The 14,274-nt window shown below is 49.0% G+C and overlaps 1 protein-coding gene across 1 annotated transcript in view; it reads left to right on the forward strand.

Annotated features, from left to right (window-relative positions):
• ST8SIA1 (ST8 alpha-N-acetyl-neuraminide alpha-2,8-sialyltransferase 1) overlaps positions 1-14,274 on the forward strand; it is a 101,800-nt gene that overhangs the window by 20,092 nt on the left and 67,434 nt on the right. The window contains exon 2 of the mRNA XM_028746034.2: positions 11,170-11,314. Within this exon, the coding sequence (XP_028601867.2) occupies positions 11,170-11,314 (145 nt within the window). The remainder of the gene's footprint in view (positions 1-11,169; positions 11,315-14,274) is intronic.

Consider the following 14,274-nt stretch of genomic DNA (forward strand, 5'->3'; position numbering starts at 1 on the left):
TTCAAAATAGCAGCTTATCAAAAATACATAATCCTCATCCCCCCCCATTTCCCCCCTCCCCACTGAAGCAAAGTTCTTAACCCGAGGTACTATTTCTAGGTTAGTGGAGTCTGTAATCTGAAGCATCTGTAAGCTGAAGCGTCTATAACCCGAGGTACCACTGTATATCAGTATATCGTGATGTTTGGTAGTCCCTTGCTGAAGATCTTAGCCCCGTTGTATATTTCCGTGTGCTTGCAAACCAAACGCAAGTTCTGGCCCAGGATGTTGGCATCGGTCCACCCTCCACAGTTTGACTTCCTTTGGAAGCCAGTGCATTTTTAAAGCAGTTCTCCCTACAGAATATTAAGCCTTCTTCCCTTTCTGTCTCTCTCCCTCACACACACAAGAGTGTTATGCAAGCGGATTTTGACTGCAGGCTTTGCTAAACATAGAGCATCGAGCAGACATCCTCTTCCAGAACTTGCTGTAACAATGTCAGTGGCGAGTGTCTCGTAGAGAGAGAGAGAGGTTTTTCTGCATTCCCTAAGTTTCACTTTGGACTGATGCAGTCGCTGACAGTTACATAACAGAGACCTTTCCTGCAATGCATTTCAAGGTAAACTTGCGGCCGCACTGCAGATCACTTGGCCAGCTCAGAGCCGGTGCTGTTTTGATTCCCCAAGGTCTGTCTTTTTTTGGGTTCTTTCCTCCTCCTCCTCTAGACCAGTAGTTTTGAGGGAAGATATTTGAGCAAACAAAATGTTTCTAAAAGCCAAACTGCAGAAGATATATAAGATTAGTTCAAGCAATTAACCTCAATGCTTTTTATTGCCCGTTCCCTTCAAAGATCTAAGACAGGGGTCAGCAACCTTTTTCAGCCGTGGGCCAGTCCACCTTCCCTCAGACCTTGTGGGGGGGGGGGCAGACTATATTTTGAAAGAAAAAAAAATGAATGAATTCCTATGCCCCACAAATTACCCAGAGATGCATTTTAAATAAAAGGACATATTCTACTCATGTAAAAACACCAGGCAGCCCCCACAAATTACCCAGAGATGCATTTTAAATAAAAGGACACATTCTACTCATGTACAAACACGTTGATTCCCGGACCATCCGTGGGCCAGACTGAGAAGGCGATTGGGCCGGATCTGGCCCCCGGGCCTTAGGTTGCCTACCCCTAATCTAAGATATCCTGCTGATTTGATATCAGGCAGGAACCTTCACTGTCCCCTTTTTGGAGTCTGCTAAATACATCATTATGGGACGCGGGTGGCGCTGTGGGTAAAGGCCTCAGCGCCTAGGGCTTGCCGATCGAAAGGTCGGCGGTTCAAATCCCCGCGACGGGGTGCGCTCCCGTTGCTCGGTCCCAGCGCCTGCCAACCTAGCAAGTTCGAAAGCACCCCCGGGTGCAAGTAGATAAATAGGGACCGCTTACCAGCGGGAAGGTAAACGGCATTCCGTGTGCTGCGCTGGCTCGCCAGATGCAGCTTCGTCACGCTGGCCACGTGACCCGGAAGTGTCTGTGGACAGCGCTGGCCCCCGGCCTCTTGAGTGAGATGGGCGCACAACCCCAGAGTCTGTCAAGACTAGCCCGTACGGGCAGGGGTACCTTTACCTTTACCTTTAAATACGTCATTACTTAGGCAAACCTGCCCAGATATCTTAAATATTGCTGTGTGTCTTAATCTGTGTTTAGTTTATTGCTGATCTTAATGTTTTGAATCTTCACAACTTTTGTTTTTAGCTGTTTTACTGATAGTTTTGTTTTATTCTTTTGGGAAACCGCTTTGGGGTTCTTACAATCAAGCAGCGTACAAATTTTGTGAAATAGTAAACAGTATTCCCAGAGTTCACCAGAAAGAGAGACTGGTTGTTAAACCACTCTGGGAGTTGTTGCTCTGGGAGGAAAACAGCGGCCTCCTATTTCAGCGTGGTGAAAATTGTAGTGGTTAGAGTGTTGGACGCAGGAGTAGTAAAGGTAAAGGGACCCCTGACCATTTGGTCCAGTCGTGGCCGACTCTGTGGTTGCGGCGCTCATCTCACTTTATTGGCTGAGGAAGCCGGCGTACAGCTTCCGGGTCATGTGGCCAGCATGACTAAGCCGCTTCTGGCGAACCAGAGCAGCACACGGAAACGCCGTTTACCTTCCCGCCAGAGTGGTACCTAATTATCTACTTGCACTTTGACATGCTTTCGAACTGCTAGGTTGGCAGGAGCAGGGACCGAGCAACGGGAGCTCACCCCATCGTGGGGATTTGCACCGCCGACCTTCTGATTGGCAAGTCCTAAGCTCTGTGGTTTAACCCACAGTGCCACCCGCGTCCCAGGACGCAGGAGACCAGGGTTCAAATTCCCACTTGGCCGTGCAGCTCACTAGGTGACCAGGTGCTGCCCCTCCACTCAACATGCCTCACAAGGTTGTTGTGGGGATTAGATGGGGAGGGAGAGAACCACGTATGCCACCCTGAGCAACTTGGAGAAAATGTGGGATAATAAATGCAATAAGTAAATAATAAAGAAGAAATAAAGCACCCTCAACAAATTACAGCTTCCAGGATTCTTTGGGGGAGGGCTTGACTGTTAATGTGGTATCATAGTGCTTTAAATGTAATGTGTGGATGTGGCCTAATTCTGGTTTTGCCCCATCCTTAGAGCGTAAGACTCTTAATCTGAGGGTTGTGGGTTTGAGCCCCATGTTGGGCAAAAAAAAATTCCTGCATTTACACACACACATACACACACGAGATTCCTGCAGTGCAGGGGGTTGGACTAGATGACCCTCGCGGTCCCTTCCAGCCAGCGGCGTAGCGTGGGTTGTCAGCACCCCGGGCAAGGCAAGTAATTTGCGCCCCCTAACCTGCCGCCGCTGCCAGCTTCTTCTTGCTGCTGCCTGGGCTGGGGTATTTATGGTAAGGTAGCCACAGCGGCGGGGGCGGGTCCGTGTCAGGTGATCTGAGGTGAGTTGCCGCTGGCGCTGCCACCCAAACTATGCCGCTTGCCCGGAGGAGGAGGAGGGCAGAGAGGCGAGGAAAATGCAACATGGCCCAGCAGCTGCAGCAGCAGCGGCGGCGGGGCTGTGAGGAGGGGCTGCCTGGCGCGCCCTCCGCGGCCCTGGCGCGCAGGGACCGCAGCGAGCGCTGAGAGCCGCTGCCAGCTCGTCGGTTCCGTGAGACATGGGGCTCTGCTACAGCCTGCGCCCGAGGCTCTTTGGCGACTCCGGAGGCGGCGAGCGCCCCCCCCAGATGTTGCGCCCGGTGCGGCCGGCCCCCCCTGCACCCCCCACGCTACGCCACTGCTTCCAGCTCTATAATTCTGTGATTCTAGGACAGCACTGGGATGGAGGAAGAAGAAGAGAAAGCTGACAGGAAGTCCCACCCCAGACTGGTTGTAAGAAAGGCAGGCAGGTGGAGGCTGGTTGAGGGCTTAACTGAGGTTGGTGGAGCAGCTGCCCCATTCATCCTCATGGACCAACTATCATGGTCCAGAAATCAGGATGCTGGCTTCCAGCATCCTTTGGTGGACTCGCATTGTGTTCCTGTCTTCTTTTACCTCTTGAGAACCCTGAAGCTGGTGTAGATTTCTGGATCTCACCCCCCCCCCCCGAGGAATGTATTTCAAAACAGAGGCCATGATTCTCTGATCTAACACAAGCCTCTCTTTTTTTGCCCTGCTCCCAAGGTTTCTCCACCTAAAACTGCGTGCCTATGTGTTTAGATGAGCAGTTTGCATTCTGCTTGAAGTATTGATGATAATAATATTCTGCAGCAGGCTGTTTCTTAATCAAGAGTCGCACCCAGGGTTTGTGTGGACTTGCTCTTCTGGCACAACTTACCGTAGATGCAGACGTTTCGAGCAAATCTTGCTGTTAAGAATCCCTGGCTCCAGTCTGCCTACCTAACCATACATTTAAAGCACATTCCCACCAACACTGAGAACCCTGGAAACTGCCGTTTACTGCGAATGGCGCTGCAGTTCCCAGCACCCACAACAAACCGCAGCTCCCAGGATTCTTTGGGGGAGGAGGGAGTGTGCTTTAAATGCACAGCGCATACAAAACTTGAGTGCCATCAGTCCAACGCTGCGCATTGCTCCCCCATCAGAGGTTTGGCAGGCTTCCTCGCTATTGGCTATCAGGCGTATCTTGAAGACGTTTTTACCCCTGCAGTCCTGCGCAGGTGTTTAAACATTTTAAAGATTATTTTGCGCTGCCTTTATGGTGTCTTATTCACACCGCCTCTGATATTTCGTGTGAGTTGCTGGCGGTGTGCATTTCAAAAACTGGGTTTTCCTGCCTTTTCACTGCATCCCAGGAGGTGAAGTGAGGACATGCGCACCTGCTCGTGAGGAGAGTCGCCAAGAAGAGTTGGCTCAGGGGTGATCAGTCTTAGCAGCTGCATTGTGTGAGTCATTGTGTGAGCGAATGCCCATGCGCAGGGTGTGGTTCATCCACCTGGTCATCTGCATTGTGCTTGTGGGAGGGGGCATACAGTTCCCAACTTGTTAGATCGGTGCTGTCCCCATCCAAACATATCATAAAAGTAAAGGGACCCCTGACCATTAGGTCCAGTCGTGACCGACTCTGGGGTTGCGGCGCTCATCTCGCTTTATTGGCCAAGGGAGCCGGCGTACAGCTTCTGGGTCATGTGGCCAGCATGACTAAGCCGCTTCTGGCGAACCAGAGCAGCGCACGGAAACGCCATCTATCTTCCTGCCAGAGTGGTACCTATTTATCTACTTGCACTTTGATGTGCTTTCGAACTGCTAGGTTGGCAGGAGCTGGGACCGAGCAACGGGAGCTCACCTCGTCGCGGGATTCGAACTGCCAACCTTCTGATCATCAAGTCCTAGGCTCTGTGGTTTAACCCAGAGCGTCACCCACGTCCCTAAACATATCATAGAATTGAGGAGTTGGAAAAGACCCCCAGGGGCATCTAGTTGCTCAGGGTGGCATATGTGGTTCTCTCCCTCCTCATCTAATCACAACAACATTGTGAGGTAGGCCTCGGTCCAGTATACTTGAAGGAGCGTCTCCACCCCCATTGTTCTGCCCGGACACTGAGGTCCAGCGCCAAAGGCCTTCTGGCGGTTCCCTTGCTGCGAGAAACCAAGTTACAGGGAGCCAGGCAGAGGTCCATCTCGGTAGTGGCGCCCGCCCTGTGGAACGCCCTCCCACCAGATGTCAAAGAGAAAAACAACTACCAGACTTTTAGAAGACATCTGAAGGCAGCCCTCTTTAGGGAAGCTTTTAATGTTTAATAGGTTATTGTATTTTAATATTCTGTTGGAAGCCGCCCAGAGTGGCTGGGGAAACAAAGCCAGATGGGCGGGGTATAAATAATAAATAATAATAATAATAATAATAATAATAATAATAATAATTAATCATCATCATCATCATTCAACCCCCGTGATGCAGGAATCTCAACTAAACCATCTATGGCAGGTGGCCATCTAACCTTGACTTAGAAGGAGAGTCCACAACCTCCTGAGGGAGATTGTTCCACTGTCAAACAGCTCTTCCTGGGGTTTAGTTGGAATCTCTTGTAACTTGAAGCCATTGGTTCGAGTCCTACCCCTCAGGGGCAGGAGAAAACAATCTTGTTCCACTTTCCATGCGACAGCCTTTTAGATCTTTGACAATGGCTACCATATGGATGTAGTGGTAGGGAACACGATGGTTCGTTCTTTAAAAACTCCAGAACCTTATCAGTGTTTTCAGCCGAGAGAAGACAGCGAAGCAGGTAGAGACAATTGACCACCCTGGTGTCCCTTTAGATCAGCTGTTCTCAACCTGTGGGTCCCCAGATGTTGTTGGACTATAACTCCCATCATCCCTGAGCTCTGGTCTTGCTAGCTAGGGGTGATGGGAGTTGTAGTTCAACAACATCTGGGACCCACAGGTTGAGAAAGGCTGCTTTAGATGTTTTGCACTTCAGCTCCCGGACGCGGGTGGCGCTGTGGGTAAAAACCTCAGCGCCTAGGGCTTGCCGATCGAAAGGTTGGCGGTTCAAATCCCCGCGGCGGGGTGCGCTCCCGCTGCTCGGTCCCAGCACCTGCCAACCTAGCATTTCGAAAGCACCCTTGGGTGCAAGTAGATAAATAGGGACCGCTTACTAGCGGGAAGGTAAACGGCGTTTCCGTGTGCTGCGCTGGCTCGCCAGATGCACCTTTGTCACGCTGGCCACGTGACCCGGAAGTGTCTCCGGACAGCGCTGGCCAGATGGGCACACAACCCCAGAGTCTGTCAAGACTGGCCCGTACGGGCAGGGGTACCTTTACCTTTACCTTTTACTTCAGCTCCCAGTGGCTGATGGGAGTTGTAGTCCAAAACCACTGGAGGGCACCAGGCTAATAGGAGCTGCTGTGATATAACACCCAATGAATCCATATGCATCTCTGGGCAGAAACGAGTCACAAAGTATTCAAATCAGCGCTGACCATAGAGGGCGAGAAAAGCAAGCGAGAAGGGAGATAATACATGAAAGCACATTTAAGACTGCTAGAGCATCTGTTTTCCAGATGGGGAAATGTCAGGTGCAAAGAGAAAACGATGGTGTTGACAATTGGAGTGGTTCTCCTGCATTTTAACCCTGCGAACCTGCCAAGGCAACTTGTAAATTGTTATAACACCCACCACTTTAGACATGCACTCCGTATGACTTGGGAACCCTGTTAGTTTCTGCGCTGAGCCCTTGCATGCTTCCAGGCGCATAAGTGCCGCTGCTGGTCACGCTGGTCAAGGTGACTGGAAACCATTAAGGAATAGCTCATCGTCATCAAGTGATCCTGAATCTGCGTCCTGCAAGGAATTAATGAGGTGACCCCTAAACACCCAATCACTTAAGTGGGGAATGCATTGTGCTATCAGCAAAATCCTAGCTTCATGAAAATTAAAAGTGAGAGCGGCCAAAGAATGGCAAGGAGAAACATCTCATTAATTACGACTTGCTGATTCGCACTTATAGAGCTGCAATTCGCTCTCTGATAGATGCTGCTGTCTGCTCCACTTCAGAAAATCGTAAATCTGTCATAACCAATCAAATATACCGTATTTTTCGTGCCATCGGACGCACCTAGTTTTTTTGGGGGGAAATAAAGGAAAAAAAATTCCCCTTTATTTCCCCCCCAAAAGCAGGTCGGGGAAACCAAACCAGGTCGAGGAACAGCGGGATGGCGGCACTGCGCCTCCCTGCTGTCCCCCGAGCTTGTGGGGCTGGCCGATGTCTGCCCAGCGCGAGGGGCGCCCTGAAGCAGGTTGCTATCCGCAGCGTGGGGAGCCCTGCAGGGAACTCCTGCAGGGCTCCCCACGCTGCGGATGTCTGTCTGGTGGGCGGGGCGCTCTGCTTCAGGGCGCCCCGCCCGCCGGGCAGCAGGCTGCTATCCGCAGCCTAGACATCCCTGCGGGACCTCCCGCAGGGCTGCCTAGACTGCGGATGTGTTCCCAAAGCGCCGGGCGCTCTGCTTTCAGGGCGCCCGACGCTCTGGGAAGCAGGCTGCTATCTGCAGCCTAGACAGCCCTGCGGATGTCTTCCTGAAGCCTGGAGAGCGACCCCTCTCGCTCTCCAAGCTTCAGCGAAAGCCTGCATTCGCCCCATAGGACGCACCCAGATTTCCCCTTCATTTTTGGAGGGGAAAAAGTGCGTCCTATAGGGTGAAAAATACGGTAGGTGCTCAGCTGTGATTGCAGAGCTCGCAACATTTCCCCAAAGCCATAGCTTGGTGGCAGGAGCAGCTGTACTGCATCAAGAAGGTCCACCTCAAGTCCTATGGTGTCACTGCGCTTTGAATTCGGTGTGTGGTTCTGTTTGAGACGAGACACACGTGGTTAGGGGTAGGCAACCCAGTGCCCTCAAGATGTTGCAGGACTCCAGCTCCCATCAGCCTCAACCACTATGACCAGTGGTCAGGAATGATGGGAGATGTAGTCCTGCAAATATCTGAAGGGTACCAAGTTCTTCCTCCCTGCATTAGATGCATAGCTAAGCATTGAGTTTGGGTTTTATTCAATTTATTTATAATATATTTACATAGACAGCTAAACATTGGGGTTTTGGTTTTATTCAATTTGTTTACAATAAATTTATATACATAGCTAAGAGTTGGGATTTTATTAAAGTATTTGCAAAAAGTAAACTTAACTTAGTACCCGTACTTAACTAGTAAAGGTAAAAAAAGGACGGTTAAGTCCAGTCAAAGGTGACTCTGGGGTTGCAGCGCTCATCTCACTTTCTGGCCGAGGGAGCCGGTGTTTGTCCACAGACAGCTTTCCAGGTCATGTGGCCAGCATGACAAAACCGCTTCTGGCGCAACGGGACACTGAAACCAGAGCAGCGCACGGAAACACCGTTTACCTTCCTGCCACAGCGGTACCTATTTATCTACTTTGTACTGGCATGCTTTTGAACTGCTAGGTTGGCAGGAGCTGGGACAGAGCAATGGGAGCTCACTCTGTTGCGGGGATTTGAACAGCCGACCTTCCAATTAGCAAGCCCAAGAGGCTCAGTGGTTTAGACCACAGCGCCACCCTATACATTTATAGGGATAAATGTATGTCGATATAGACAATTTGCTATTGTTTACACAGACCCTGAGTTGTGGGGGTGGCTAGGAGATAAATCCAACAACGTATATATTATGAATTACTGAAAAAGGTGAAGCAGGGCAGCATTGTGAAACTCCAAAACCCCATCTGTCCCCAGGCCAAACCCTCTGCCCACAACCCAAGCAAGACTATTACACTTCTGGCGCAACAGAGCACCGGGACGGAAACCAGAGTGCACGGAAACGCCGTTTACCTTCCCGCCAGAGCGGTACCTATTTATCTACTTGCACTTTGACATGCTTTCAAACTGCTAGGTTGGCAGGAGCAGGGACTGAGCAACGGGAGCTCACCCCGTCACAGGGATTTGAACCGCTGACCTTCTGATCAGCAAGCCCAAGAGGCTCAGTGGTTCAAGGGCTCGCAACAACAAACAAACAAATGGTAGGGCAAGAACAAACCTTGGTTACAACCCATGGTTTGTTTGAAGTGAGACAACCCATCAGCTTGAGTTGGGGCAGAACACTAAGCTAGTCCATGGCTTAGCTCTGGCTAGTGCAGCAGGAGGACGATGACTAGGCAGTGTTTCCCAACCTTGTGCCTCCAGCTGTTTTTGAACTACAACTCCCATCATCCCTGACTAGCAAGACCAGTGGCAAGGGATGATGGGAATTGTAGTCCAAAAACAGCTGGAGGCACAAGGTTGGGAAACACTGGACTAGGGGAAGAGTGAAATAGATTTGATTTTCACTCCATACATTCCTTTTCTCTCATTCACGCTTAGCCATGCTTTGGATTACCATTGTATGAGAAACAGCTCAACAGATCACAGTATCCAGATATACATAAGGGCTTTTATTCTGCATTACATACTGCTCAACAATAACTATTTTGGGCGAAGGTACAGGTTAATATAATTTGTACTGATGCCTTCGTTTTGAATTTAGCAGCATGGCACAAATCGCCACTGCTGTGTAACCGGCAGGGTTTTGGGGGGGGGGGGTTAAAATCTCCAGGTGCTTTAAAAGAGATCCATTTATCTATATTTTTTCTGTCTCAGTACTAGGAAGCTGAGAACCAAGAATAGAAAGTGGGGTGGGGGGAATTATTTGTTGCATGATGAAGAAGTAATTCCATTATCTGCAGGAGGGCTGTTTCAAAGGGCAGGCTTTGTGACAAAGAGACGCATGGGAAGAACTGCAGGGAAGAGGGCAGGACAAAGGGCTTGTGTGGCAGTAGCAGCAGATGGCAGGAACTGGGAAAGTTCAGCAGCCAGCGGGCATCTCTGCAAGCTGGCTTTGGGGTTCCCGGCAGGTTACCATCAGGGCAGGTTTTAGACCGGAATAGAATCAAGCGGAAATATCCTCTTGAGTTTTGTAAGTGGATGCAAGCAATTCCTGCCATATAGAACGCTGTCGATTATATACCAGGCGCCCGGATGCTCAGAATACTCTCCTCTCCCTGTCGCAGCTGATGAGCAGGATATTTTCTCTTTCTTCCCCAGGTGTTGGGAACCTTTGGTCCTCCGGGTGTTACTGAGCTACAACTCCCACCAGCTTCAGCAAGCAGGGCCAATGGCCAGGGATGGGAGTTGTAGTTCAGCAGGGCCTGGCAGGGCAGAGGTTCTGTACACCTGCTTTTCACCAAAAGGTTTTTTTTTGGGGGGAGTAGATCCACTTTTGCGGAGGGATCCAGAAGTGTCCCCAAACTGCATACCTGCTCCTTCAGAGGAACTGTAATGACAGTCTTGTGGCAGTCTTATTATGAGTAGAGTTGGCAGGCATTTGGAACATGTTAGTAGAGTGTACTGATTTATTTTTGTATAGATCCCACGGTCCTCTATTTGCTGTTGAACCAAAACACCCGTCCTTTTTGCCCTTTGGCCACGCTGACTGCCCATCGAAGGCCTGTAGCTCAGTCATAGAATCATAGAGTTGGAATAGACCACAAGGGCCATCGAGTCCAACCCCCTGCCAAGCAGGAAACACCATCAGAGCACTCCTGACATATGGTTGTCAAGCCTCTGCTTAAAGACCTCCAAAGAAGGAGACTCCACCACACTCCTTGGCAGCAAATTCCACTGTCAAACAGCTCTTACTGTCAGGAAGTTCTTCCTAATGTTTAGGTGGAATCTTCTTTCTTGTAGTTTGGATCCATTGCTCCGTGTCCGCTTCTCTGGAGCAGCAGAAAACAACCTTTCTCCCTCCTCTGTATGACATTCTTTTATATATTTGAACATGGCTATCATATCACCCCTTAACCTCCTCTTCTCCAGGCTAAACATGCCCAGCTCCCTTAGCTGTTCCTCATAAGGCATCGTTTCCAGGCCTTTGACCATTTTGGTTGCCCTCCTCTGGACACGTTCCAGTTTGTCAGTGTCCTTCTTGAACTGTGGTGCCCAGAACTGGACACAGTACTCCAGGTGAGGTCTGACCAGAGCAGAATACAGTGGCACTATTACTTCCCTTGATCTAGATGCTATACTCCTATTGATGCAGCCCAGAATTGCATTGGCTTTTTTAGCTGCCGCGTTTAGAGCACTGGCTTTGCAGGCCCTGGGTTCAAATCCTAGCATATCTCGGTTGGGCTCTCATCAATTGGTCTCGTTCAGTTGTCTTTTTTCTCTACTCAACTTTCTCCGTTAGGAAACTACTGAAAGATTGCTGTGACCCTGGGCGCTTCTTTGCCATGACTAAAGAGAACTCTCCGGTGGGGAAGAACCTGTGGTATGACGGGGAATTTCTGTACTCCTTCACCATCGACAACGAAACCTTCTCCCTTTTCCCAAAGGTCAGTGACCCTCTTGTTTATTTTTGTCTGTTGTTTGCATTTATTCATTTCTTCTGGAACACCTTTGCTGGTACGAAAAGACCCAGATGCTGAACAAACTACAATCCCCGGGATTCTGCAGGTGTAGCAGCGCCACAAACAGCAACAGACAGTGTGGTGCAGTGGTTAGAGTGTCAGACTAAGGCCTGGGAGACCAGGGTTCGAATCACCACTCGGCCTTGAAGCTCACTGGCTGGCCTTGGGCCAGGCATCGCCTTTCAGCCTAACCCGCCTTGCAGGGTTTCTTGTGGGAATTAAATGAGGGGGCTAGAACCACATACACCACCTTGAGCTGCTTGGAGAACCATAGAATTGTAGAATTGGAAGGGACCCTGAGGGCCACACCGGGTTGCCATATGTCCTCTTTTTCCAGGACACGTCCTCTTTTTTAGGTCTGATTGCCATATGTCCTCTTTTCCCCACCACACGTCCTCTTTTTCAGGATTAAAACTTCTATCAAGGTAGATTTTAAAAATTTCTGGGTTTTTTTGTTTCCAGTAACCCAAGAATTTTTTTCTTAGTGCATTAGACTCAGATCTAAGATACTTGGCTAAGCTAGTCTGCAGCAGAGAATCAGAGCAGCATCTTAAACTAGCTACATACTGTATAAATCCCTTCTCTTGTGGCTGAACTAAAAGGACACTGGCTCAGCTACAAGATTTTGGAGAAGGAGTCTGGGAGGGCAAGAGTTAACACCCCCCCTGTCCTTAAGGAGAGCCCATTATGTACATGTTAGGTAAAGGTAAAGGGACCCCTGACCATTAGGTCCAGTCGTGACCGACTCTGGGGTTGCGGCGCTCATCTCGCTTTATTGGCCGTACAGCTTCCGGGTCATGTGACCAGCATGACTAAGCTGCTTCTGGCGAACCAGAGCAGTGCACGGAAACGCCGTTTACCTTCCCGCCAGAGCGGTACCTATTTATCTACTTGCAGTGGTGTGCTTTCGAGCTGCTAGGCTGGCAGGAGCAGGGACCGAGCAACGGGAGCTCACCCTGTCGCGGGGATTTGAACCGCCAACCTTCTGATCAGCAAGCCCTAGACTCTGTGGTTTAACCCACAGCGCCACCCATGTCCCTATGTACATGTTAAAAACAGTTTAATAAATTGTTCTGTGCACACTTATGTTCACAAAGATGTGAACATGAGTCCAAATACTTACATGTGGCGAGTGAGGGAGCAATATGTTGTATTATTATGATGATGATGTTGAAAGTTAGGAACATTGCTACTAGCAATATATCACAGCTTCTACAGCCTACGTATTGTAGGGGCATTTGAAATGAGAGTCTTCCTAGTGAACCGTAGTTAAAAGTAGGAGTTGGCAAATGTGTCCTCTTTTTTGCTTTTCAAAATATGCCAATTCGATTTAGTCCAACCCCCTGCACTGTTGCCCCTGAATAGGCTTCAACCAACCACCAACCTTCTGGTTAACAGCCGTACGCACTGACCCATTGGAAAGTTGGGATATTAATACAATAAAATGGAACAAATTAATATGCTTTAAATATATGGTGCAGATGTAGCATGTTGCTTTTTAGTTATTCTTTTTAACAAGGAAATGAAAAAAGAAAATTAAAGAATAAATACACTCAAGCACACTAATAATAATAATAATAATAATAATAATAATAGCATTAGACTACCATCAGTTCAGTTTGCAGGCACAGTGACCAGCCACACACAGCAGATGTGGCGTGTTGAATAATATCACCAAAAGCTCCTTCGGGTCGAAAAAATTGGGGGACTTTTGCTGCTGCTGTTGTTTTCTCCATTTAACAGCAATAGTTCTAGAACTTTCCTCGTGCAGACTTTGAGTGGCCCCTTCCCTGCTCCGCAGGTTATGTACTTAATTCGTTCCGAAGGTCTGTTCTTAACCTGAAACTGTTCTTAACCTGAGTTAAGCTAATGGGGCCTCCTGCCACCATGCCGCCGCTGCACAGTTTCTGTTCTCATCCTGAAGCAAAGTTCTTAACCCGAGGTACTATTTCTGGGTTAGCGGAGTCTGTAACCTGAAGCCTATCTAACCTGAAGTGTATCTAACCTGAAGTGTATCTAACCCAAGGTGCCACTGTATATGTGTCAGATAAGAATGAGCAGATAAGGACAGAAAAAAGAAGGTCCTCCTTCGTGCAGGGCACAGTTAACCTGTGGAACTCACTGTTGCAGACTTGAATGTCGGCTGCGGACTTGAATGGCTTCAAAAGAGGGTTAGATATCTAATGTGGTAGATGTTGAAAAATGATGTGGAAATAAACAAGTAGAATATGGGATTTGAATGGTTTGATATAATTTTTTTTGGAAGAAAATAAGTTTTTATAGGTAAAGAGGAATGATATTAAGATTAGATTAGAATATGCAGAATGAGAAAATATTAGAAAGAACTGGAAGGGGAAGTTGAGGGAAGTCTATGGGTGGGTGGAAATGGGATGTACAGTGGATGCTTGGGTTGCAAAGATGATCCGTGCAGGATGCACGTTCGCAACCCGCAGCGTTTGCAATCCGCGTCTTCGCATGCGTGGGTTGTGATTCGGCGCTTCTGAGCATGTGCAAAGCGCGATTTAGCGCTTCTGCGCATGCGCGGTCGCCGAAACCCGGAAGTAACCCATTCCAGTACTTCCAAGTTTCGGCAGTCCGCAACCCGAAAAAACGCAGCCTGAAGCGTCTGTAACCCGAGGTGTGACTGTATGCTTATTTTCTTATGTGATTTGTGTTAATGGATTATGCTGATTAAATTGTAAAATTGAATTTAAAAAATCTTTTTAAAAAGGAGGGTTAGACAAATTTGTGAGAAAGAGGGCTATCCGTGGCTATGCTGTGGTGACACAGTTGGACGCAGCCATGTTTCTGAACACCAGTTGCTGGAATCTCGCTTGCTGGTTGGCCCCTGTGAGATTCAGGAAGACCTTTTGGACAGCAAGAGC

Source organism: Podarcis muralis, chromosome 10 (genome assembly GCF_964188315.1).
Source record: "Podarcis muralis chromosome 10, rPodMur119.hap1.1, whole genome shotgun sequence".
NCBI classification, from domain to species: Eukaryota; Metazoa; Chordata; class Lepidosauria; order Squamata; family Lacertidae; genus Podarcis; species Podarcis muralis.